The sequence below is a fragment of the Vitis riparia genome, chromosome 17 (genome assembly GCF_004353265.1).
Source record: "Vitis riparia cultivar Riparia Gloire de Montpellier isolate 1030 chromosome 17, EGFV_Vit.rip_1.0, whole genome shotgun sequence".
In the NCBI taxonomy this organism is placed as follows: domain Eukaryota; kingdom Viridiplantae; phylum Streptophyta; class Magnoliopsida; order Vitales; family Vitaceae; genus Vitis; species Vitis riparia.
This window is the reverse complement of record NC_048447.1, coordinates 20,222,966-20,247,988: the sequence shown is the minus strand read 5'-3', so window position 1 is coordinate 20,247,988 and position 25,023 is coordinate 20,222,966. Positions and strand designations below refer to the sequence as shown.

Below are 25,023 nucleotides of genomic sequence, written 5' to 3'. Positions count from 1 at the left end.
ATTTTGAATGTTGAATGAACAAAGTATGGATCTTCTAAGGCTGTGGAGGGCACCACCTCTTTCTATTTCTCTCTGACGATGGGAGCGGGAGAGAAAACGAGTGTGTTCTTATTTCAAAAAATGATGTGATTTTACAAAATGAACAGACCCTTGACATTTTATACCCTCCTGCCTTAGGAACCATACCCATTGGGCTATTGGGCCTCACGAGTCTTAGACCCATCATCTAAGACTCGTGATGACATTTGGGCTCTACACATAGGTAACCCATACTCTTGAACGAACAAAAAACAAATACCGTAAGGTGAATAACTTAGTCATAAATTATTATTAGATATGTGAGTCCATATCTTAACAAGGACCACATTAATCGTCAAACCAATCTTTTATTTTTTTTATTATTTTTTACTCATGTGATTTGATTAACAAACATATTCACCGGATGATACAAATATTTTAAATGAAAATTTATAAATATTCATAGTGGCACAACCTAAAACATCAAATCATGATCACATGATAATAACATTCAAAGTGGTGGGTTAGCTTAGGGACTAAATAAAATTGTAAAATTATGCATATTCAATTCAAATTTTAAAATTTTTATAACTTATAAACCGAATCAAAAAATTTTATTTAATTCTTCCCAAAATAAACCAATAAATTAAAATTTTGGAAAAAATCAAAGGTTTTTTTGTGGTTTTATTGACTTTTTCCTGATAGATTTCCCAATTTTATCAATAAATACAGAAAAATAAAGGAAAAAAAAATATATTCCATTCCTTATTGAAAGATAAAAGATCAACTTTTAAATTGAATGGCATGCTTTTGAATGTGAATCTTGTTCCCCAATTTCCTTTACATAAAGAAGCTTCCTTTGAATCTTGAAAAGAAGAAAAATAATTGCATTTTTTTTTCTTCAATTTATTATTAGGGTTTTCTTCTTTGATTTTTCCTTGTGATCTTATCAGCATGTAACAGGTCATCAAAATGATTTTCACTTTTTCAAATCCCAACACAGAAACTCAAGGGAACCCCATTAATTTTTTTATGTTCTTTCTTATGATCATGTTGTGGACCACTTCCTCTACCTATATTTCTTTATTCAAATTAAGTTTGAATTATCATTTTTCTCTGCTTTCTTCTCCTTTTTTTCCACTGTCTCCACATGTTCTTTGAAAAAATAAACTGCCTTTTAATATCAAAAGCTAAAGATTTTAAGCTTTTTATGCATTATAAGTCAACAAGGTTGAATGCATGTTAAGAAACTTACCTAAATTCACACTAGAAGAATCAGCTCCAGCTCATAGCTGCAAATTTTCTGGCTAACCAATCAGTTCTCACACCAATACTTTAATATCTCTCTTCTTTACAGATATGATATATATCCTCTGGTTGAGAATATAGCCTAGAGGCACACACTAGCTAAGGCACACAGAATGATCGCCAGTTCTTAATTCTCCATTAATGGAGCTCTTGCTTAAGAAGCTGTTGGTTTAGGAGAGGAGGTCGGCAGGAATGACAAGAAGAAGAAGAAGAGCTTTCATGGTGGGTTTGTCTTCTGAAGTAGAGATCAGTGGAAGAAATTGTAGCCAGCAGTACTACTGCTTTCTTCATGGTCTGATTCACTTGAAGAAATTTCTGTGATCCCACTGGAACCTGACAATCATGAAGAAGAAGATAAAATGACCAACTAGATATTAATCTAGACCCACGTTGGAAAAAACTGCATGTTTTTTTCCTTACATGACTCTGTGGCCTCATGATGTTCAGCCCTTGTTCTTCTCTTCAGAAATACGCGACACAGAACCCAGTCTTCCATTTGGATCGAAGAGCTCTGAGGGAAACAAAAAAGAATATATAGGGTTAGAAAAGAAGGATCAAATGGGTATATACATAGTATATCAAGGTTGAAGTCAATATCAATGGAGACAAACTGAGGGTGTGTTCTTTGGCTCTGGAGCTCCTGCAATGAGAAGACGATATTCATGCATGACCCAATCAGTCCTAGAATCATATGGAGGCTTCCCTCTATAGAAAACCAGTGTCTTCTTCATCCCCACCAGCTGACTATTCCTTGAAGATGTGATTTGTTTGTCTGTGCCACTCGCCTTCCAGTAACCAGAACTTGTTGCTCTATTGCTCCGGTTTCCAATCTGATACTTGGCTTCCTTGTTACTGAAAAAGTACTTCTCTTGCTCCAAATCACCTGAACTCAAAAAACCCATTTATCAGAACCATCCCACTACAAGGGATTAAGCTCAATATTCATCTGCATTAATGCAGTGCATGCAGCTAAGTAACATTCAAATTCGTATTTGACTATCAGTGAGACAAAGATCAATGGGGGTATAGTATATGTATTTTCCTCTAACCTGGAAAATCCCAAGGATCATACTTGCTGACATTAATCTCAGGAATGATCGAAGCAGGCAGTGGACGCGAAAAGACCTTGCATTTCAAGTACTGAAAAACAAGCTCTTCGTCTGTTGGCTGGAAGCGAAACCCAAGTGGCAATCTAATCACCCCGTCTCTAACAAAATTGAACTTTTCCATATCGATCAAACTAAGCTCTCTCTCTAGATGAATTACTGAGCTTTAGTCAACTCAAATAATGTCTGCTGAGTTGGTGTAGACTAGTAGTGCATCAGAGGGGTATATATAGAGGATTTGGGAATGGGTTTTGGTCCTTTTGGAACACAAGAGGAACTGCGTTGTAATAGCCGCAAAGGCGTTGGTGTGAGTTGGGGGAGACTATAGATTCATGCATGGGGAAAGTTGAGACTACATGAGCTTTTACCTAAAGATTCTACCAGTAGATTAACATAAAGAAAGCTTAGGCTCACGGAAACTTTTATAGGGGAAACGTCGAATGCTGTTCAACTATTATTGTCTACCCCACTTTTGAAAATTTCAAGTAAGTACAGAACACAATATATAGATATATATTCAAATGAATATTTGCATGGAGGTGGGTATGCATTTTCTCAAACTAACATGATATATATGGATGATAATAAGTGGGCTTTGGAATGAAAGGGGAAACAAAAATGTCTTGCCAAGTCAAAGGGTTTGCTAGGAAAAAATAGTTTTCTAACATGCAAAACATGGAAAACAATTTTTTGAGAATTTGTTTTCTAAAAATAGTTTTTTTAGAATATATAGGATGTTGTCAAGAGTATTTCTTGAAAAGTTTTGAATTATACCTTAGTCTATATTCTCTTTATGAAAAATAAGTTGAGAAACAAATTATTGTTTTCAAAAAATTGTTGCCTAAAATAAGTCCAAATATTCTGATTTCTATTTTCTGTTTCTAACAGATATTCTAGTTGGGTTTCTAGATCAAACCCTGTGAATGAGGTCATCTAATGGCAATACTGGCCCACCCCAGTGTACTTTCAATAAAGAAGGATCCTCTTCTCCAGCACTTGAAAAAGTTGTTTGGCTTCAATCACTTTCCTTCCATATCTACTATAAACATTTCTATTTGAAGTGAATGATTTTTTTTCCCATCTTTTTCATAGAAAATATGAGCTAATAGTTTATACTTCAATGCTTTTCATAGTAAATTACTTGTCTAGTTGATGATCAGGGCCTTGTTTCCTGAGACATCTTCGCATCTAAGTAACTGCTCCAGTTTTTCGAATTTGAAGAAAGTAGGAAGGAACCAAGTTTTTTTGACCAATCCACTGAAGAAAACCCTACAGAGTTGAGTGCTTCAGCTGAGTTTTCCAACTGCAGAATGCCTATCAAAATAATGCTGTTTCCCTTCCTTTTAATCTGCTTTTAGATTTCTCCCATCTGCAACGTCCCTTTTATCTTTCATTAGTGACTTTTGATTATTTCAGTTAACAAATACATCTTTCCACATTGGCACATTGGATTTTGAAGGTATGACACATAAAGGCCAAAGACCCACCACCCCCTTTTTTTTGTATGGGCAGTGTGTTTTTTTTAGAGCAATCACTTCTTTTTCTTCTTCATCCTGAGGAACTTTTCTTAGTAGTGAAGTAGTTGCTTTGCTTTCTCAATGAGTCAATCTAATGGTGAATGAAAAAAGCAGTGCCGTAAGTTTATTGCTTAAGAGAATAGCAACCAAAATTTAGTTCTTGTCTGTCTACATCTCCTTTTAACTCGTGTCTTAATAGTATAGTACCACATGTGATCTAATACCTTTTTTTCCTCCCATAACCATTAAAATTTTTAATTAATTTTAATTATGATCGATAATTTTTCATATTTTTTATAGTAAAATCAAACTTTAAAAAATTATTTTCTTTAATTTTTTTTTTCTTTTTTAATACTTTCCAAAAACCAAAAAAAAAACCTAAATAAAAGTTATCATACCAAAAGGGTGCTATTAAACTTTGTATGTGAATCATATCATATTAAAATAAAAAATAAAACCAAAATACAAAGAAAATCTAATTATAAAAATGGAACAAATGAATTACAACTCTAAAATAAGATTATTTTTATGATATAGCATTTTTTATATTAGTTTGGATACCTCTGCATGGAACCAAAAAGCTACATTTTGCTTATCAATTTAATTTTTAAGAAAAGATGGTTGTGCAAGAGTGAAAGAGACCCCGTTAATTATGGAGAAGAAATTGAGACTTTCCTTGTAATTATATACTTAACACTTACCACGTTCTTTCCTTTTTCTTTAGAGGGTTAATTTTTAATTTGTTTATGATAAAGAAAATTTACTTTATTGTGTGTACCTACCTCATCGTATTTATTTTGGGTATTTGTTTATGATAAAGAAAATTTATTAAATAAAAAGGTATATAGTATGTGTGTCTCTTTATGTATAGGTCGGCTTTTGAAAAGATGAAGAAAAATTGTAAGGAAAAAAAAAAAGAGAAAAAAAGTAAATAAAAAATAAAAAAATTAAATCAATTAATTATTTTTATATTTTACTTAAAGTTTTTTTACTTATTTACCTCTTTTATATAAAAATTATATAATTTAAAAATATATAAATTTCTTAATAATTTTAATTATATTTGACTTTCTTTTATATTTTTCATAATAAAATCAAATATAATAAATCATCCTTCTTAACATTTTTTTCCTTTCCCGATACTCTTTGAGAATCAAACTAGTCATAGTGTTTTAATTAGAATGGAAAAACTAGTTGAATATAGATATTTATGAAAATGTGACTTATTTTCACTTTTTCACTCAAAAAAAATTATAACATATTTTATTTTATATGAGAAAATTAATGAATTTAAATTATATTTATGACATTTTTGTAAAGAATGAAAGCAGTTCGTTTGGAAAAAAAAGAAATATCATATGAGTGAAAATTTATCAACTCAAACAACTCATTAATATAAGAAAATCATCTACAGACATAATCTCGTCATTACAAAGATATGTAAACTCTATTATGTATGACAACGATAAACCTTCTTTGTCCCAACATTAAAAAAGAAAATTTAGTCATAATAAAAAATTTATTTTAGAAAATATCATTTCTACATCAAATTTTTGCTTATTATATTGTATCTAGGGTTGTGCTCATTTTTCTTAGATCAATGATAATTTTTTTTATATTTTAAAATATTTTCACTTGCATTAATAAATAAAAGATTTAAAACATTGATTATGCTTTTATACAAAGAATAAAATTCTTAAACCAACCCCAAAAAAATAAAAATAAAAATAAAAAATAAAATTCAAGAGCCAATCATCCAAATCAAACAATCCTTCGATCATGGTTGATTTTTTTTATTTTTTATTTTTTGCATTTTGATATAATAATTTAAAAAAAAATATAATTGTTTAAAAAAAAATCTTTTCCTAAAAATACTCTCCAAAGGATATTTAGGGTAATTAGCAATTTTTAATTATTTATAATAGAAAACAATTTTCTAATTTTTAAAATATATTTGTTAAATTTTGGATTGAAAATAGTTTTTTGTGAATTTGTTGTTGAGAATATAAAAAAAAAAAAATATTACAAATTTAAGCTTTTTTTACATGAAAAATAATTGGAAATATGAAAAATAGGTCAAGAACAATGCACCATAATGCCTTCATGGAGAATGGTTCAAAAAAAATTTTGTTTCTAAAAACAATGTAAAACTGTTCTAAAAAATTAGAACTATTTTTAGTTTCTACGTATTCTCCCGTGTGATTTCAGTAGGCTCCAACCCACATTCTCTATCAGTTGGGCCACTCACTGTCGGCCCATTTTATCATTTAGCTTGGCCCGATTAGATTAGGGTTTTTGGAGATTTAGGGGTGAGAGGTTTTCCAGAAGAGTCAGTCAACACAATCAGCTTCCATGGATTCATCTCTGAACTCCGCCGAGCTCCAGCACTTTATCTCTGTAAGTTGCGCTCTCTTCTTTCCTTGTTTGGTTGCTGAGAAACCATGGGAAAATAAAAGAATTAAAATTCTGATTTTTCGTCTTATGGCATTTTGGTTTTTACTGCAAAACGCCCAAATTTCTGCTATTAAGCACAGTTGTGTGGATGCTTATATGAGATTCAGAATTTTCTTTTCTGTTCCTTCCTTTTCCCATTCTCCAAACAGATCATTTGTGTTTCTCCATTCAATTTCTGTTTTTAGTTTTAAATTTTTGGGTTTGCTTTTCTGCATTTAGTTTGTACCATTCATGAACTCTGATATGAATTCACTGTTATGTATGCGGGACAGCTTGTTGAGCCTTTTCTTTGCTGATCTTTGGTAATTTATTTATCCTTTTCAGTTCATAGAATAATGAAAGGGAAAATTCGTAAGAATGTAGGCTTTCTAGGCTTCAAAATTAAAATCTCTGCTTCTTGGCGAGTTCACATTGTATAAACAGCTGCTTTAGGGTGCGTTTGGTTGCGGGAATAGGAATAGAAAATCTCTGCTTCTTGGTCGGTTCATGTTGTATAAACAGCCATTTTAGGGTGCGTTTGGTATATGGAAAATAGTGATGGTAATCGGATGGGTATGGAGGTAAATCATAATAACACCTAGAAAAGAGAAATCAAAGTCCTGGTGAGAGTGAAATTTGGCCATGGCCCATTCTCCTTCTCTATTCCAGCATTCCAAACATGGCCTTACCTGGTTCATCCTTTGTTTTTCCTTTCTTGTTTTGTCTATACAAATTCAATTTCACTTTACTTAACAACAAAACCTTATCCCAACTTCAATTTCCCTTTTACAATTATTCATTTGATGAAAAGAGAAGAAGGGAATTGTTTCTTCTATCACATTCTCATGTGCATTTATCATTGTTTTCTTGTAAGTTTTGATCCATATAGGGAGAATCAGTCCGAACTCTACCAAATCTCACCCCTTCACTAAGACAAGAGTAGGTGTACTGATGTTTTCTCATTTTTTATGAAAATCATTTACTGAGATGGTTTACTCAGTTTTCAAAGTCCATTAGCTGCATTAGTGAAGATGCGGAGAAAAAACCTCATGACCAGTGTTATAACAGTATATATGTTACAGCAGATTGACTGAACATGATGAGTAGTCAGTATCCAATGGTTGGGATAGTACCTTGATTGAATTGGTTTGTAAGTCTTCCAGTTATCAGTATAGTATATGCAGTTCTTTTGATTCAAAGACCGACAATTTAGTTCATGGTGTTATAGAAAAGGTATCAAATATGTAGAACTGTTGATTGAAATTAATTAATTTTTTATTTGAATCCCTCGTCCTGGAATATTGGACTCAATTCCTTCCATGGGAAGATTTGGATTTGCACAAGGGGACACCCAAGGGAACTCTGCAAAGCACACATAAGAAGAAAGAGGATGACAAACAGAGAGTTATAATCTTGATGATATTCTACATGGGACCATCTGTTCATCTGTACTGCCTCCTGCCTCCTGCAACCACACCTCTGTCCATATGTTTTTAAACTGTGATAACAACAACAAAGCCCGAGCAGGGTTTAGAACCATAACCATGCCCTAAATCCCAACCATCAAGTTCATGTCTTCAATCACATTACAAAATATCATATGTTTCCTCACTTCTCCCAACAATATGATTTCTCCATTCTCTTATCTCAATTGATGGTTATCACACCAAGCCTCCTATGAATGCATCCATTTTAAAATAGAATTGAGCGGCTACAAAATTCATACACCAACTTACTTGCCATGGATTAAATTTGTGACCATGGTTGGTATGGGATTAACAATACAATTCCTTTGATATTTATTCTGGCATATGTGTAGACTTGCTGCCTTTCACTAATAGTGTTATCCTGAATGACTCGTCACTGTGCAGCATGAAAAAGAGAAGGCCATGGTTAACGAAATGGTGGCAAAGCTCACAACTGTATGCTGGGATAAATGCATCACTAGCACACCGGGCAGCAAGTTCAGCTCCAGCGAATCAACTTGTCTTTCCAACTGTGCTCAGCGCTATATGGATATGAGCCTCATAATCATGAAACGATTTCAATCAATGCAGTGAAGGTTGCAGAGCATCTACTGGATTTTCAGTTAATTTTTGGCTATATTTTGATGGTGCCATCATAAGTTCATTTTTGAATTAAATGTTTGTATTTTCTGGAATTAGCTGTATTGGCAGTTTCAGTAAACTTCTGCATTAGTTTCTCTCTTATGATGGTGAATCATGGATGCTTTTGATTCTACCTCAAAGTTTTATTGTTAGGTCTTTTTATAATGGAATAACTTTGTTGCCAAGAGAGATAAACTTGAGATAGCTATAAATCAAGATTTCTCATGAACTCCCGAGCATTAGTGAAGTAGACAAACAAATTGAAAAATGGAGGTGAGTCTTACATCATATCACATTTGAAGCAACTCAAATGAATGCAATGATATTCCTATGAAAAATCTGTGGCAATCATAGAAAACTGTCTGATGCTATCTAGATTACAAACAAATATAACTAACAAACTAAGATGCAAATCGGGTAAAAATGAAGTATAAAATATAAAATTAAGGTAGAAACCAAATCAATTGAATCAAAATGAGATCAGCAAGTATAGGCATACTCCATGATTGGTGGTAAATTTTCAGAATGCAGGGAAGTTACAACCCCTAATTAGTGATACAATTCCAATGTCATAACCTTATTCCTAATATTTTGATAAAATCAAATCATTGATAATTTTTTTCTATCATGGGGCATGGTTCCAAATAATTGTTTCAACCAATGCTTCACACAATCAAGGTGAAAAAAGTGAAAAGTAAAAATAAAGAAACTCATGATGGCACACATTCCTTTTTAAAAAAATACAAGAGCCCAAGAACCTCACATTCCACAAAAACAAATGCCACACTAATAACACACTGTAACATGAAGGATTGACTGCCTAGGAGCATCAATCCCCCAATCCACACCCCATTCCAAACCATCACTTCGTCTCTTTCCTTTCTAGAAAAAGAAAAAGGAAAAAAGAATAAGAAAAAGAAAAACTCTTTTTTGGCCTTTTTTTCTCCTTTTAGTTTTACAATGTAGAATTTATGGATTGTGCGGTTTTGGGCTGTAAGTTGGTACCGGCAGTAGGCTTTGTCAAGCTGCTTGTGCTGCCACCACTGACTCGCTGCTTGTGCTGCCACCACTGACTCGATCTGCGCCTCCAACTTCAGCTGCCATTGCAATAACTTCAGGTGATATATCCCAGCTTCCACTTACTCTTCCCCAGCTAGAACGCCTGTGATGCAAGGCACCAGGCCCCTCCGTGCCCTCTGCATGAAGTGCTCTGCTTGAATATGGGGACACATCAGTGAATTCCCCATCCTTGTCCACACCATCATCATTGCTGAGCTGTCCTTCATATTCACCTGCTTCTGCTGCAGCCTCCTCCCAAAATGGCTTCCTCCCCATCTCTATGTCAGCTGCGTCTTTCCCCAGGATCGGACTAACAAAACCACCACCTACTGTCCGAGCTGGAATTTCAGGCTCCTTTGGCACTTTTGCCCTGAAATTATTCTTGGATGAAGGAATGCTGGTGCAGAATATCTCCATGAAGTTCTCAATCACCCCTTTGTTATATGGGTTGGCTCGCCGGTCATATCGGTATCTAAAATTTTCATAGGTAGACTGCCAAACACATACAAGGAGAGCAATGTGTTACACCTCCAAGAAAACTTAGCTTGAGTGCATCAATGGAACTTCAGGAATTGACTTGTCACCATTTACAGCACTTTACATCATGGTACAAAGGGTATAACATTCATTTTACCAAAAAACTGGAATGGGGTTTTGCAGAAGATTCCCCTAATTATTTGGTAAATGATGTCTACCACCTAGATGCAGAGTACCCCAATAGGAGATTAGACAACCAGAGGGATGCTTAGGCAGAGGGAAACAATGATTGATCCTACCATGACTATGGAGAGTTTCTTACCTGGTTTGTACTGATGAGATACAAATGGAAGACAGAAAGCCCCCCCACAAACCATACTGCTATGAAAGTGTAAACTATTAGCACAATGGAGGCAGGAGTCTTGGCCATTGCTTTCCAAATTGTGGTTTCCTTGCCATCCATGATCCTCATGATGTAGACCCAGCAAAATCCAAATACATACACGCACAGAAGAGTTGTGGAGAAGACAAACATGAAGAAGAACCTGTAATTTCGCTGCACCAAGAATTAATGATAATTCATTGTGAGAAATGAGAAACATATATGGATAAACTTGAGGTAGTCTAGCAAGCCCTTCTAAATTTACCAGTAATTTTGACTGCTGGATAGTAATTACACAGAAATCACAAAAATGAATGCAACTTTTATCACAATAAATTTACTTTCTAGATCACAATAACCACCCTACCTAAACAAGGGAAGAAGAAATGGGAGAAATAAAGACAACAAATCTAGGTTCCCATAATGCAGTATTTGTCAATGGCATTAATTTACATTTAGAAAGCATGTGATACAGTTAAAAGAATGTTCATTACCAGTCCAATACATTGACCAACCCAAGGGCAGTGATGGTCAAATCGTTCCACACAATTATTGCATATTGAACAGTGTGAACAGCGAGGAGGTCTATAAAGCATGCAGGTATCGCAGTATTTGACCTTCACAGTTATTCCATTCACAACCACATCCTTCGTTCGAGGCAAACGCAACTGTGGAGTTTGGCCAGCCCCAACTTCAGTACCATCATAACCTTCTGGCTCTGGAGGGTGTGCATTGCGAGGTATTATACCAGGATCTCTTCCAGAGGTTAGCAGAAGAAGAACTAAGATCTGGAAAACATACATCCGTCAGTTAAAAGCACAGTGGAAAAAATTTGTTGTTATCACTAGTTCTTCCATGATTAGAAAGGTGAAGGAAGTTTGGAACCCAACCTCAAAGCTAAACTGAAAGAATAATAAGTACTAGTTCTTCCATGATTAGAATGGTAAGGAAGTTTGGAATCCAACCTCAAAGCTAAATTTAAAGAATAATTTGTAACTTGTCCTTCTAAAGATAAAAGAAAGTGGTGCTACGAAGGCCTCCAACTATTGGCTACACCAGTATGATATTTTATTATGGTAGTCTTCAACTTCCATAAAGTTTAAAAAGTGCATGGAATAGAAAGAAATTTAGTAAATAACAATACCCCACATGAGCGCGACTGTAAAAAATTTTAACATAGAAGAATAGGTGTTCATGAGACATAGCTATACAGTACTTTTTGAAAAGAGGAAAGTGACTGTTACACAGGCTAGATCCTATAGGATTTGAGGACTGTCGTGTCCCTAAGAAAACTCTACTTCCATATTTGGTCACTTATATAGGATTTTGTCATGCCACATGCAATGTTCCTAATGGAGAATCAAAACAGAAAAATATTCCCACGTTTTCCATGGACCCAGTTTCGTATTAACTTGTAGACCCGATTTGTCTTTAAAAGGAATCAAGACTTGTGTCTTCAGAAAGAATAATCTAGTGCCAAGCTCATATGGAACTAGAGTTCTTTTAAAGACACAACAAGGACCATACAAGCAAGAGAAACACAACTCCATGTTTGATGAGATGTCGCAACACAACAAAATGCAAACTTTGAAAAGAGAATCCAACACACAAAGCAGAAGACACATCCTTCAAAGACAGAAGCAAACCCTCAAGGCTCAAACCCTACAAAAGTCCAATTATCCCCACAATTGGGGGAAGGAGGATAATGGTAACCTCTAAATATCTTTAGAGTGTTAGCTCTTTTAAATGAAGAATCAACTTCTGGTTTGCTTCCCTCTTTCAACACCTAAAAAGGTCTGAAGTTCCCTGAATTCCCACATAGAATGACCATATCAACAGGGTACCAATTTCCCCACTTGATCCAATTGATCAGAACCTCAGCATCTCCTTCACTCAAGAAGCCTCTGAAACCTATTAAAAAGCTTCTTTCAACTCTTACAAAAATTGCTCTAACATCAGGCTCAATGGCAAAACCAACCCCCTTAAAGGCCTAGAGAAAATGGGCATACTGCACTTCATCGAGTCCTTAAAAAAATATCCAAAATTATGTGCATTTGAATTGGATTTCCAACAATAACTCATCAATAGATTAATTCCTTCTTTTATTGTAGGTTGCCAGGAAGAAGAGGCATCATCTGCATGATACAAGGTAAAACAAACTAAACCCAAACTGACATAATATAATACCCAAAAGAACAAATCCTTGATGATTCATGCCCATAATTAAAGCAAAAAAAAAGGCCATCCCAAAATTTGCCTCAAATCCCTCTCATAAAAAATCTTTTGTTTTTCTCCAACCAAATGGTACAGCTCCAAAAGAAACTCCTTCTGACAAACAATAAATGTAATTATTGACAATTTGACATGTCAACATTGTCCAAAGAGGCATCATTAAAGTTCTCTTACTCTTCATACTAATGCAAATGCAATACCCCAATGAACTAACCTGTTTTAGCAAAGTGAGGTTTTACATGGTTAGACAATTGGCAATTAAATGGTGTTTCTTTTTTTCTTTTTTTGATAGACAAATAAGATGATTATACTAAAAAGCACCAAAAGAAATAGCACCCCAAAGTACACAGGTCATATACAGTGGCCACCAACAGGCACCAATTGGAAACTAAATGTGAATTATGGAAGTTACAATATATGCATCAGCAATCCCCTGCTGACCTTCAACTTGTTGGAAATCATTATTAGTTGCTAAATATAACCAAAAAATGTTGCTAAATATAAAACTTCATCAGGGAAGAAGGTGCTAAGATATAGAATATAGAAGAAAATTAGCAGGAGTTCAGAGAGTAGGGCTCACATATAATGTGAATGCGATTACAACAACCATTATTGATATTCCCAAGTGATGAGGAAAATCATCCATCAAATGTCTTGCAACAAATACACAGAACACAGCAACAGGGGCTACAATAAGGAATATGGTTAGTGCAAGAGATCTCACATCGGGTCCAAATATAAACCTCCCTTGAAGAAAAAATATCTGCACAACAGAACAACCAAAAAAGAGATTCAGAAAACTGAAACAAAAATAAAAGAATATATTCCATTCCAAAATCACCCCTTAGTAAAATTTACTAAAAAGCTTTCAAAAGTTAACCAAAATAACAGAACGGCTTGATCTCAAACAAGGGACATCCAAAAGCAATTTCCATATCATGCTTTTAGGAAAATTAGAGTAATTAACTCAAGCTTTGAATATTCAGCCTCAGATGCACAACCTCGATTAAAATTTCATGCAAATGCAATCCCCATATCACACTTTCCACATGGATGGATATGCAATCTAACGAAATGCTAGTTATCACAGATTTACTGATTTTAGTCCCTCCTTTTTCTTCATTGAATAAACCAATTGCAGATATGGGTTCCTTATTTCAGAGAGAAAACCAAAGAAAAAACTTAAATAGGTAGAATCTTGCATGAGAAGCCAGGTGACAATGACATAAAGTAAAATGTAACATCACTCAATAGTAAATTTCTGCATACCCAAATCCCCTTGAATAGCACACAGCTAAAGCGGTGTAGCAAAAAGCTTTGATTAGCAGAATCAGAATGACAGAAAGTACAAAGATAACAATCACTTGTTAACATCCGAATATCTATCAAATCATACACTATTTGAAGAGAAGTACAAATTTGGTGCAAAAGTTACATTTTCTACAAGCTAAATTGATTCCCTCGTTTGCCAAATTGATTTCTAAAGATATAAGCGACTCCAATAAACAGACAGATTTCAAGCAACTAGAATTGAAGGCAAAACCTCCACTCTGTTAATCTCCCAATTCATAATTCTTCCCCCATCTCAAAAAACCCAAGCTTTACGACTACACACAACCTGAATTCAGTAAAGAAATGAAAGAAAATGGACAAAAGATCCCAAAAAATCAAAAATAAAAAACAAAGCACCTTAGAAATATCAACCTAATTTCATCGGAAAAATTTTCACATCAGTAGAACCCATCATACCTAAACTCCCGACATTAATCACAAAAGAAAAAAGAAAAAAAACCCTAAATTCTCCACCGAGAAAAGAGAGCAAAACTCACATTGCTGCCTTTCCATGCCTGATATTTCCGGAGCACGGCCGCGCCATCGCCCGCTCCGGCGTTCGGATCCGACCCGTTTGGCGGTGGAACCACGTACATCTCCCTCTCCCTCTCTCCCCCTCTCTCTCTTTGGAAACGAATTCAATATCCAAACGAGGCGGCCTAAACCCAATGGAAAAACAACAAAAAGCAAAGCAAGAGACACCTCTTTGAAGGCTTTGACTTTTCCCGCCAAGGACTCCGGAGAGTCAGTAACAACAACGTCGCTCTGCGGCAACCGCCGGCGCCCACCGCCGAGCGACGATAATTGGACCAATTGCAGACAAAAGAACTGTCTTTTCTCAGAAAAAAGCGAGTCAAATCTCGAGTATGTGTATCATTCCACTTTCTTCTGATTCCTCCCGAAAAATTCAGAGTATACAACATGGGATTCTCTTCTATCGTCTTTCCATTTTTGCTTTGACTGACGTGGCGGGCCCTCATTTGCCCTCCCAATAACTGCTAACTTTTTTTTTTAACCATTTATTTGAAACAATTTATAAAAATTATGAATTTATTTACTAAATTGTTTTTAAATTCGATGTAATTATTACTATAATTAAGGTTGTTTATGGTAGGTGACTACTAACAGAAATAATTAGGCAAATCTGTTTCGATTAAAACCTCCTTCAGCAACGATAGATAAGCGTCACTCTATGATACCAAAAATTATTTTTTCCAATACAACATAAAAAATAGTTTTATTTACTTGTATTTTATTTTTGATCTTATTAATATTATTATTATTAATGACTTAAATTTCAAATTCAATGTATTATTAATTCACTATTTTAATATTTTTATATTTTATAAATATTGAATTGCAAGTGAAATTTATTTAAGAGCCTGATTAAATCATTTTTTTGTGATTTAATTAAAAGGTGTATATTTGTGATTTGATTTGTTTCGTTAATATGGTTAATATGTACACCGTTATCAATTATTTTTGTTTTGTTTAAATATTATTATTTGATTATTTAATTCAAATAAAAAATGACATGTTTGAAATATTAATTTGAACTTTGGATATTAAGGATGTGTTTGACAGTAATTCTATAAAATGTTGATAATATTTTTAATACTTAAATGATAAATTTTTTTAAATATTATAAATATTAAAAACGTTTCTTAAAATTACTATAAAATGGTCTTTAAATAAGATTTAATTTTTTTTTAAATATTGATAGATAATTGGCATGTGCTATAAATTTAAATGTAATTTTAAATAAAATTAAAATATAAATAAATTAGACATTTTTTAATCGCGTGATTTTTTTACTAGCCACTACATCTCAATATCAATATCGTAGAAAAAATATCTTTTTGCTTTTCTGATGACAAGGAATTCATAGATAATTTATTTTTAATATCCAATAACTGAGTAAATCCCGCCTTATTATTTCCTACTTAGAAGTTTTCAAATTGGATTTGGACAATACTTTCTAAAATGCACACCCAAGAATACAAGGAGAAAAGTGTTAGGTGTTGACTTGGAGGGCGTAGAAGAGTTCAATCTAAACTTTGGTCAAATAAAGCCAACTACTTTGTGAACAAATTGGACATTATTGTTACACCATTGGTAATATTTTATATTTAATTAGAATAACTTAAAGACAAACCTTATCCTCCAACAAAGTCCACCAAAGTTCCTACTCTCATTAAATAAATTTGCAAAGAAAAGCTCATTATCAAGTTTGATGTCTATATATATTTTAAATAGCAATGATACATGCACCAATATTTTTTAAAACTAAAGGCTTGTGGTTTTGTTTTGGATTTTTTTTTTTTAGTTTTTACTTTTAGTAGAAGAAATAAAAATAAAAATAATTATTTTTATTGTGTGAGTATTTTTAATTTGGAAATTATACCTTAAAAATAATTTTATTAAAAATAAGGATAATTATGATATTTTAAAATTTTATATTAATTCAATGAAATTTCTTTCCATCTTAGGATGGATCAAAAAGAAAAATTTCCTTTAAGTTTTCAAATATAAATAATTTTTATTACATAGTGTAAGTAGAAGTTTGAGAGTTTTATCTAATTATCTTTAAAATGATATTTGATTTATGAAAAGTAATAAAAATAGATAAATAAATAAATTTATAATTTTTTCGTATTTAATTTTACTATGAAAAATACAAAATAACATAAAATATAATTCATTTACCGTTTCTTTAATTCTATTATTTTATTTTATTTTATTTTTTTGTATTTTCTCTCAAAAATTTCATTAATCAAACATAACATAAAAGTTGGTTTTAACTTCCAAACACCATTTTTAGGATTTAAGAGATGTTACTTTCAAATTATACATCTTCTAATATTTTCAACTTTTAATTTTTTATTTTAATTTTTTTAGAACTTCCTTTTACTTTTAGATTTGATTTAAAACGTATTTGACAATGATTTTCATAATTATTTCTAATATTCTTAATATTTGAAAAATAAAAAATTTTAACGTTAGAAATACCAAAAACACTTCTCAAAATCATTATCAAACACACTTATAAAATATTTATAAGAATAATTTTTATTTTTATTTTTTAATTGTTAAGAGAGATTGTGTCACTTTGTAGTTATATACAGATGATATACTCTCTCCTCTAATTTAATATAATAAATCATCATTGACCTTCAATTGGGCTAAGTCCATGAAATTGGACACTGGAAGGGCATACTATTTACTCTAATTTTACAAAAATTGAATTGAGAGCAATCGCACCCTTTGAGTCAGACATAGATGATGTGTTCTCTGCTTCACTTGGGCCTAAGTCCATGAAATTGGATATTGGGCCTAAGTCCATCAAATTGGACATTGGAATAGTAATTAATTTTATTTTACAAGACTAACTTCATAGAGATAGGGGGAGGGAGAGAGGTGAGAGACAGCTGACAACGACAAATAATCAAGAGTGTTTCCTAATTCAAGTGAGAAAACCAGATGTTTTGATTAATTTAGCGAGGTTAAAAACTAGATATTATAATAAGTCTAAGGTTACGTATTCCTGAAAATTATTAAAAATATGATTTTTCTCATATTTGGTTTTATGATAATTTTTTTAAAAAAAATGAAATATAGTTAAAATTACTTAAAAATTTATATATTTTTAAATTACTTAATCTTATATAAAAAGTAAAAATAAATGAAATAAATTTAAGTAACATATAAAATTATTTGGTATTTAATTATTTTTTTCTTTCCTTCTATTTTCTTTTTCAGGCACTTTCCCTTAAAAAAATTTTACGGGATCAAACATTAACTGAGAATTTAAATTCATGTATTGTGATTAAAGTTTGAATTTACCAATTGTGATTGTTGGGTATAATCATATCATTCTTTGAAGTACTTTAATAAAATGGGTGACCATCTTAGAACACATTTGTAAGGTATGGCGTTATAAGTGATAATAGATTTGATTTATTCTTATTAAGATTAATTAATTTTAAAATAAAATTATTAAGTCTTATAAAAAAAACTTATATTAAAGCTAAATAAGTTATAAGTTCCGGTCATAAGAGAAAGGATCATTGAGGTATAATAATTAAGCCCAATAGATATGTCACTTAATTGATGACTATTAAAATAAATCTATGAACATAAAAATTTTAATTTTCTTTTATCAGACATAATTAGTCTTATGAAATGACCAAAATTCAATCTAAAAGTAATGGTAATTAATATGATTTTACAATATATTCATCCAAAGACTCAAAAGAGAGACAACTAATGAATGATTTACCAAAACAAAGTTGAAGTTCATATTTGAAAAGAAAATATCATAAGACTGATTTTCATTTTTTATTTTTTATTAATTTAAAATTCATCCAATAACTTAAAAGCAATCATCTTCAAGCAACATCTTTATTGGAAAACCTTTTTTACCGATCATAAACTCTTTTAGCAAAATGATCAAAACATGTTCTCATGTTATCGCCTACTGCTACATTTAAATAAAATCTTTTTAAATTTTCAAAAAAAAAAATCAAATATGGGCTATCATGTTTTGAGTAGTATGTTAGTCTTGATGAAGTTAAAATTATTACAAGAATTATGATTTGTTATATTATAAATTTATGTCTTATTTGATTGATGAGATATAACATATAATATAATAAGATGAAGGATTTTATATTTTTTTTCTATGTTTGGTAATAAAATGGGATATGTTATTCCATCACATATCCTATGGTCTTATTCTATGTTCAATCAAATACCAAATAGAATAAGTGGTGTAATATATTATCCATTTAATTTTTATATTTAATGTGTCATAACTTTATTTTTTTTCATGAATTTTTTTTCATGTTGCTTATTTTTCAAAATAAAAAATTTTGGATTAAAAATAAATAAATGTTTAATTAAAAAAAATTAAAAAGTATTTATAATATATATATTATCATTTTTAATATTTTAAAGATAAAAAATTTGAAGTGTTATAAATATTATAAACGTTTTCTGAAATTTCGACCAAACGAATTCTGAATACAAATATGACATAATATATCTCATATTGTATATAGTATCTTAGGATATGATGTTTATTGGATATAATATTCAATGAAAATGATATGATAAAATATACATCAAAATAACAGGAACTCACCTTCTCAAAATCTCAGTTGAATAGGACTAATTAATATATGCGTGAATCCAAACAAGATCAATTAACATGTGAGTTTAAATAAACATGTGAGTGGATGTACAAAAGAAGAATCAACGCATGGGCTTCTCAAAAGCCAAGTTGATTAATATATGAATGAATATAAATAAGAGAGCATCTCAAAAGCTAAGTTAAATAAAACTGATTAACACATGAATGAATATGAATAAGACCGATTAACACATGAACTAAGTCTGAACAGGACCAGTAATTTATGAGCTTTCTAAAAGTTAAGTCATATCAAATAAGGCCATTTAACATGTGAGCCAATTCAAACAAGGCCCATTACTATATGAGCTTTGATAAAGCTAAAATTATTACATACAAGGGTTTTAAGGATCAGAAATTAATCAAAAAAAGGTCCTACCGGGAGTCGAACCCAGGTCGCTGGATTCAAAGTCCAGAGTGCTAACCACTACACCATAGAACCATGACGGCATCCCATTGGCAGATAAAATTTATTTGTACTGTGATTTATTTCTAAGTAAAATACATGGGATTAATAAACTGAGATGATGAGCATAGATAGAGAGGCTAAATGCAACTGGGTGCGTGCCATAAAATGAATTAATTGAGCCAAAGATGATCGTATGCTTCCTAATATATTCTACAGTAGCTTAGCAAATGGGCCATGTATGCACCTTAATTTGTGGCACTCTATGGATAGACTTCTACTTTCACTATTTTAAAACTAATAAATATAAATTAATTTTCAATTATATTTTTAATTTTTATAAATATTAAATGTTTGGCAATTCTAATTAATGTTGTTAATTTCATTTATAAAAAAAAAAAGAAAAAGGTATAGGTGAATGTGAGTGTTAATTTCTCATTTTAAGATTGTCTTATAATATTTTGAAAAATGAAAAAAAACAACTTTATTTTATTTTATGTAATTTTCAAATTTTTAGTTGTTAAAACATAAATTGAATAAAATAAATGCCACCAAACGCAACCTAATTAGAGATTAATTATGAGGCATTTTTCTTATGAAGCCATGGCATTTGAAAAGGGAGAAGTCATGAAATTTCAGCTCTATAGGCTTTGAGAACAAGAAAGAGAATTATTCATGAGGAAATGGTTGTTCATTGTAAGAAAAACAAGGAAATTAGACTGAAAATATTAAGAGAAACTAATATTGCTGCAGTTTATAAACAGGAATTCATGCATACAGTAATGATTAATTACCAGTTTCAGGTTGATTTGCAGAGAAGCTTGCATGTATAGTGTGAGGTAGAATTTCAAACCCTAGCTAGATTAACACCTAAGAAAACTTTTAGCTATAAACCCCGAGATAAACCTTATGACTATGTTTGGTTCTTATAAAATTTGAGGAAAAATACGAGAAAAAGAAAATAGAGAAAAAAAGTTTAAATTTAATAAATTATTTATATATTTTTTAAAATTCATTTTATTTATCTTTCTATTATATAAAGATTAAATAATTTAAAAATATATAATTTATTTTAATAAATTTTAATTATATTTGATTTTTTTTTGCATTTTTTATAATGAAACTACATATGAGAAAATAATTTTCCTTTATATATATTTTTTATATTTTTTAATAATTTCCGGAAACCAAATATACCCCCGTATATGGTATTGGTGGGTAACACATCATAAAGAAGAGAATAAACTGAACTAGTAATTAGCTAGTAAAGAGAACTCCCACTTCCATTTTCTTGGAGAAAAATGAAAATTCTTATATTTTTTTGGTATTTTAATGGCGGGGTAATATTAATCATGATTATTAGTATGCAAACGTGCTAAAAAGAACTGAGATGGTCGTATATAACAACTGAATTATTTTCTTTGTCTTGGTTTCATCTTTACCTTCAGTGTATATCTCATTCTCTATGGCTCATCCTTCAATAATTGTATGTGAACAAAATTCTTCCAAAGGAGGAAAGTATTGGGTCGATCTGGTAATCTTCTTAGGTAGTGTTTATTTTATTTTTTAACTTAATAATGAATGCAATTTGCTTTTAAACTTTAAATTTTTAATTTTTTTTTCTACTTATTACTTATTTTTAAAGTTTTTTTTTTATTAAATAGAAAAAATAAAAATATTTGGCTTTTTCTTGAATATTAAAAATAACTTTTTGAAACAAGCAAAATACAATCTTAACACAACCCTCATCCTATTAATATTTAATATTTAACAATAATAAAATAATAGAAAAACAAACAATATAATACTTAATTCTATTAAGTTGCATTTAAAATTAAATTTATTCTATTTAGATTTTTATAAAAAACCAAAAATTATCTAGATGTAGTTTATGCTTCATTCTTTGAGGATTTGAGAAAAAAATACGGAAAGGAAAATAAAGAGAATTTTTTTTTTAAAAAAACTTCCCAACTCAAGTCAAGCGAAGCATAGTTAGGAAGGAGGGAAAGAACTACTAGAGAAAGGCTAAATTTAGTACTTCTCGGGACTTCTCATTCTGCGAATATGGCAAATCAGGTATATGGATCTGCTGCTTCTTCTTCCATTCCCAGTGATTGGATTCGTCGATTCCGGAGCTACCAGTCACATATGTCAGGTGATATCTTTCTTTTCCTATCTCTTTCTCCTTTACCTATCAAAGATGAAAGAAAAAATAAAAAATAAATTTAAGTTCAATAAATCATTTTTATATACTATTTCAACTTCATCTCACTTATTTTAATTATTATATATTAACAAGTCTATATATTAACATGCATATTTTTACAGTTAGATGATAAGAGGTTTTTCGTATTCTCATGACTAATTCTCTTGTCCTTCTGTCTTCTTGCAGCTTCAAAATGTTCAATGCCTACGTACCATTCTTCCCTTATACCATTTATATGCCATACATCGACATTGAAAATGCTTGACTTTGTGACCCTTGTTTGAATGAGAAAGATTGATCTTAGCAGAAGAGATAGTCATTGACTCACGGTCCATGGATTTTTACCTATTTTTGGCTTTCTATGTAAAAATATAAGTCATGTTTGATAATTGTTTTTAAAAATGGTTTTTGAAAATAATTTTTGAAGACTTTTTATGATATTTCATAAAACATATTTATGTTTGAAAAAATATTTTAAACTCGTTTTCTATATTTTTCAAAAACATTTTTAAAATAACTTTTACATCTAATACTTTATTTTTAATTATTTTTCATATTTATATAATTATTTTTTTAAATAACCTTTAAAAAATAAGAAAAAATAACTAAAAATAATTACAAGATGTTTTTTTTTAAAAACATCATATTTTTTAATTTTCTGATATCAAATATTTTTTTCAAAATAGATAACCGTTTTTATTTATTAAACAAGCTCTTAGTGATTCATCACAAAGACTCAAATTGTTATAAACGATCATATGTTGGCAAAACATTTTCTTAAAAATGTGAATTTTATTTTCTTTTATGTGAGGAAAATTGTTTTAGAAATTTAACCTTAATTTTTATTTAGTCAAAAAACAAACACCACCAAAATATTTGACTTTTTTATTCAGCTAAAAATACTTTGTTGATATTAACCAATAAAATTAAAGTAAACTTGTTTTTAATAAATTTAGTTTAATTATATTAATTGACATCAATAAGTTACTTTTAATCGAATGAAAAAAATCATATACTTTGAGTTTTTTTATTTAGTAAAAAAAAAAACAAGATTATCTTTAATTGCTTTATTCTCTTTGTGACCTTTGTATTCTAGAAACATCCATCACCTGCTAAGGTCAATGAAAGATTGAGATCGTTGTAGGTGACCTTCAAAATCTTTGATAGAGGGTACGATCTACATTGTTCATGCACCAAACAAATCTATGGTACCACTTAAAGAAACCCTGCCCTTGAACCTATGCTTTGTCATTCTCATAAAATTAATCTTTGTTTAATTAAGTTTTGTCTGGAACTCAACTCACAGTTACCGAATTTGAAGGTACTACTTTTTGTAGAATATTGGGGTGTTTTATGCTCAATTCTTCTTCTGACCTACTTTTTTTTTGCAAAAGGATTACACTGGGTCAAATTGTTTGGATGGGTTTGTGTTCTTCTACCTGTGAGTGTATTTGCAGCAACTTAATTAACTAAGCATAATTATGGTGAGCTTGCCATATACTTGTCTTACCCTTTTCATTTATGCCTTAAAATGTTAAGAAAACACGTTTCAAAACCCAAAAACAAAACACGGCTTCATGTTCTTATATATAAAAAAAAATAAAAAAAAAATACATGATTTGCTAATTCCTCGTCCTCAAATCGGTCCTTCCATGGGTTATTAATTTAAAAAATATTTTTTAATTGTTTTCTAAAAATTATTTTAAAAAATAGTTATTCAAATATATATAGAGAATGAATAATAGTGAAGTACCGTATATAAAAATTATTTTTAAAATATAAAAAATAAGTTAAAAGTATTTGAGGTTCTCAAATAAATATTTATTTTTATAAAATATTAAAAAATAATTTTAAAAATATTTCTCAAATACTATTTTTCAGAACCATTTTAGAAAATAATTACTAAATAGGTGGATAGACTTCATGTCAATTTCTCTCATTTTTTCCTCAGAATGAGTGCTATAGCTAGTGTGGTTGTTTTATGGTATGCCAGTAAAGGACCTTTGTATTGCTCTAAGGGGTAAATGCCTTTAGGATTATATAATACGAGTAGTGATGTTGATTTGCTTAATCCCATATAATGGGCTTTGATTAATTTCAACATCAGAACCCACGTGAAAAGCACTTTACTGAAGTATTTTAAAATGATGCCACTCACTGTAATCAACCTTTTGTTTACTGCAGCTAAAGTTCTTGGTTTAGGTTTCTCTGACATATGTCACAGATAGGAGCTGATTCGATTTTCTTTAATTATCCCTCTCCTTTCCGAATGAATAGATCCAAGCATGATGGGTTTTATCTTTTGGATCATTCAGATGGTGCTCTGTTACTTAATCTCCAAGAATAGCAAGAAACCTATAGAGCTAGCTGAAGCTATCTCCACACATTATCTATATTTTGAATTAGTTAAGCCCTATTGCCTTTTCTGTGAGGTTTGTTTGGTTCTACTTCTAAGGAAATATATTTTTTTTAATTTATATAAGAGCTTCCATGTATGTTTGACTAATTTTGTCGAACTTATGATTTATAAAAAGAGTTAAAACTTTTAATAAGTTCTTCTTTAATGAAACTTTTATAATATTAATATTATCTTTTAAAAATTATGATTTTAACTTCCGTTTTAATATTTTGTAAAAACTAAAAATAAAAAATTATTCCAAATGAGACGTTAATATCCTCTCACGCTTAACTTGATGATCAAAAAGCGAACCGAGATCTTAATTAGTATTGGATTTCATGTAATCCTACTAGACATGCAGTTTATAATTTAGAAGTTATCTAGAACGTTCCAATTATGACAGGGCTAGTTCTTTTCAGCCTCCTTTCCTTTCTCTGGACGTGAAAACTAAAAAATGACTAAATCACAGGTGTTAGGATACAGCTGAGGCCTGATTCGCCAACACAACACTTGAGGCAATTTCCTGAGGAACTATTTGTTCCCATCTACAGCCATTCAAAGAATTAATAGATGCTCAGCCGCATGCATTTATCCTATGACTGTTCAAGCAACACCTTTGGAACTAACTTTCCAAGGAAGCTTCCTAAATATTTTTTGGTTCTAGAGGTGGGTACAAAATGAGGAAGATGGCTGCCGACTTTGTCTTTGCTGGCAATTCAAAAAGGAAGGGAAAATATTGGTGAAACTGGCTTCACCTCTTGCCTGTAATTAAGAACTAGAAAGCAGTTAGGTCTGATTCAATTAGCTGGTCACACTCCATTGTTTAAAATGAGAAGTCTAATTGGTTACTGAT

General features: G+C 31.0%; 3 protein-coding genes and 1 non-coding gene across 4 annotated transcripts; 1 reads left to right on the top strand and 3 right to left on the bottom strand.

Annotated features, from left to right (window-relative positions):
* Nucleotides 1–1,209: 1,209 nt before the first annotated feature.
* LOC117904890 (NAC domain-containing protein 83-like) lies at nt 1,210–2,765 on the bottom strand. Its single transcript, XM_034817697.1, has 4 exons — nt 2,376–2,765; nt 1,938–2,209; nt 1,747–1,837; nt 1,210–1,659 (listed from the first exon to the last, which is right to left on the bottom strand). The coding sequence occupies exons 1-4, from the start codon at nt 2,554–2,556 to the stop codon at nt 1,574–1,576; spliced, it is 630 nt and encodes a 209-aa protein (XP_034673588.1). The 5' UTR covers nt 2,557–2,765; the 3' UTR covers nt 1,210–1,573.
* Nucleotides 2,766–6,239: 3,474 nt separating this feature from the next.
* Nucleotides 6,240–8,719, top strand: LOC117904249 (mitochondrial import inner membrane translocase subunit TIM8). The gene is made up of 2 exons (XM_034816767.1): nt 6,240–6,346; nt 8,254–8,719. Exons 1-2 carry the CDS (start codon nt 6,302–6,304, stop codon nt 8,440–8,442), a joined length of 234 nt encoding a protein of 77 aa, XP_034672658.1. The 5' UTR covers nt 6,240–6,301; the 3' UTR covers nt 8,443–8,719.
* A 382-nt stretch (nt 8,720–9,101) lies between these two features.
* LOC117905028 (probable protein S-acyltransferase 7) lies at nt 9,102–14,878 on the bottom strand. Its single transcript, XM_034817888.1, has 5 exons — nt 14,470–14,878; nt 13,221–13,403; nt 10,903–11,196; nt 10,349–10,582; nt 9,102–10,041 (listed from the first exon to the last, which is right to left on the bottom strand). The coding sequence occupies exons 1-5, from the start codon at nt 14,566–14,568 to the stop codon at nt 9,511–9,513; spliced, it is 1,341 nt and encodes a 446-aa protein (XP_034673779.1). The 5' UTR covers nt 14,569–14,878; the 3' UTR covers nt 9,102–9,510.
* Nucleotides 14,879–19,530: 4,652 nt separating this feature from the next.
* TRNAQ-UUG lies at nt 19,531–19,602 on the bottom strand. The gene has a single exon. It is a non-coding gene; the product is annotated as a tRNA-Gln (tRNA).
* Between the last annotated feature and the right edge of the window lie 5,421 nt (nt 19,603–25,023).

Bases quoted from the DNA above. Each gene is read 5' to 3' on its own strand.
- LOC117904890 (XM_034817697.1), bottom strand. From the start codon at position 2,556: ATGGAAAAGTTCAATTTTGTTAGAGACGGGGTGATTAGATTGCCACTT. The intron at 1,838-1,937 runs GTTTGTCTCCAT...TGTTTCCCTCAG, and splicing joins AGCCAAAGAACACACCCTCA to AGCTCTTCGATCCAAATGGA. The intron at 1,660-1,746 runs GTAAGGAAAAAA...CATGATTGTCAG, and splicing joins TCATGAGGCCACAGAGTCAT to GTTCCAGTGGGATCACAGAA.
- LOC117904249 (XM_034816767.1), top strand. From the start codon at position 6,302: ATGGATTCATCTCTGAACTCCGCCGAGCTCCAGCACTTTATCTCT. The intron at 6,347-8,253 runs GTAAGTTGCGCT...GTCACTGTGCAG, and splicing joins AGCTCCAGCACTTTATCTCT to CATGAAAAAGAGAAGGCCAT.
- LOC117905028 (XM_034817888.1), bottom strand. From the start codon at position 14,568: ATGTACGTGGTTCCACCGCCAAACGGGTCGGATCCGAACGCCGGAGCG. The intron at 10,583-10,902 runs GTAATGAACATT...TTCTTGGTGCAG, and splicing joins TTGGTCAATGTATTGGACTG to CGAAATTACAGGTTCTTCTT. The intron at 10,042-10,348 runs GTAAGAAACTCT...TGTGTTTGGCAG, and splicing joins ATCTCATCAGTACAAACCAG to TCTACCTATGAAAATTTTAG.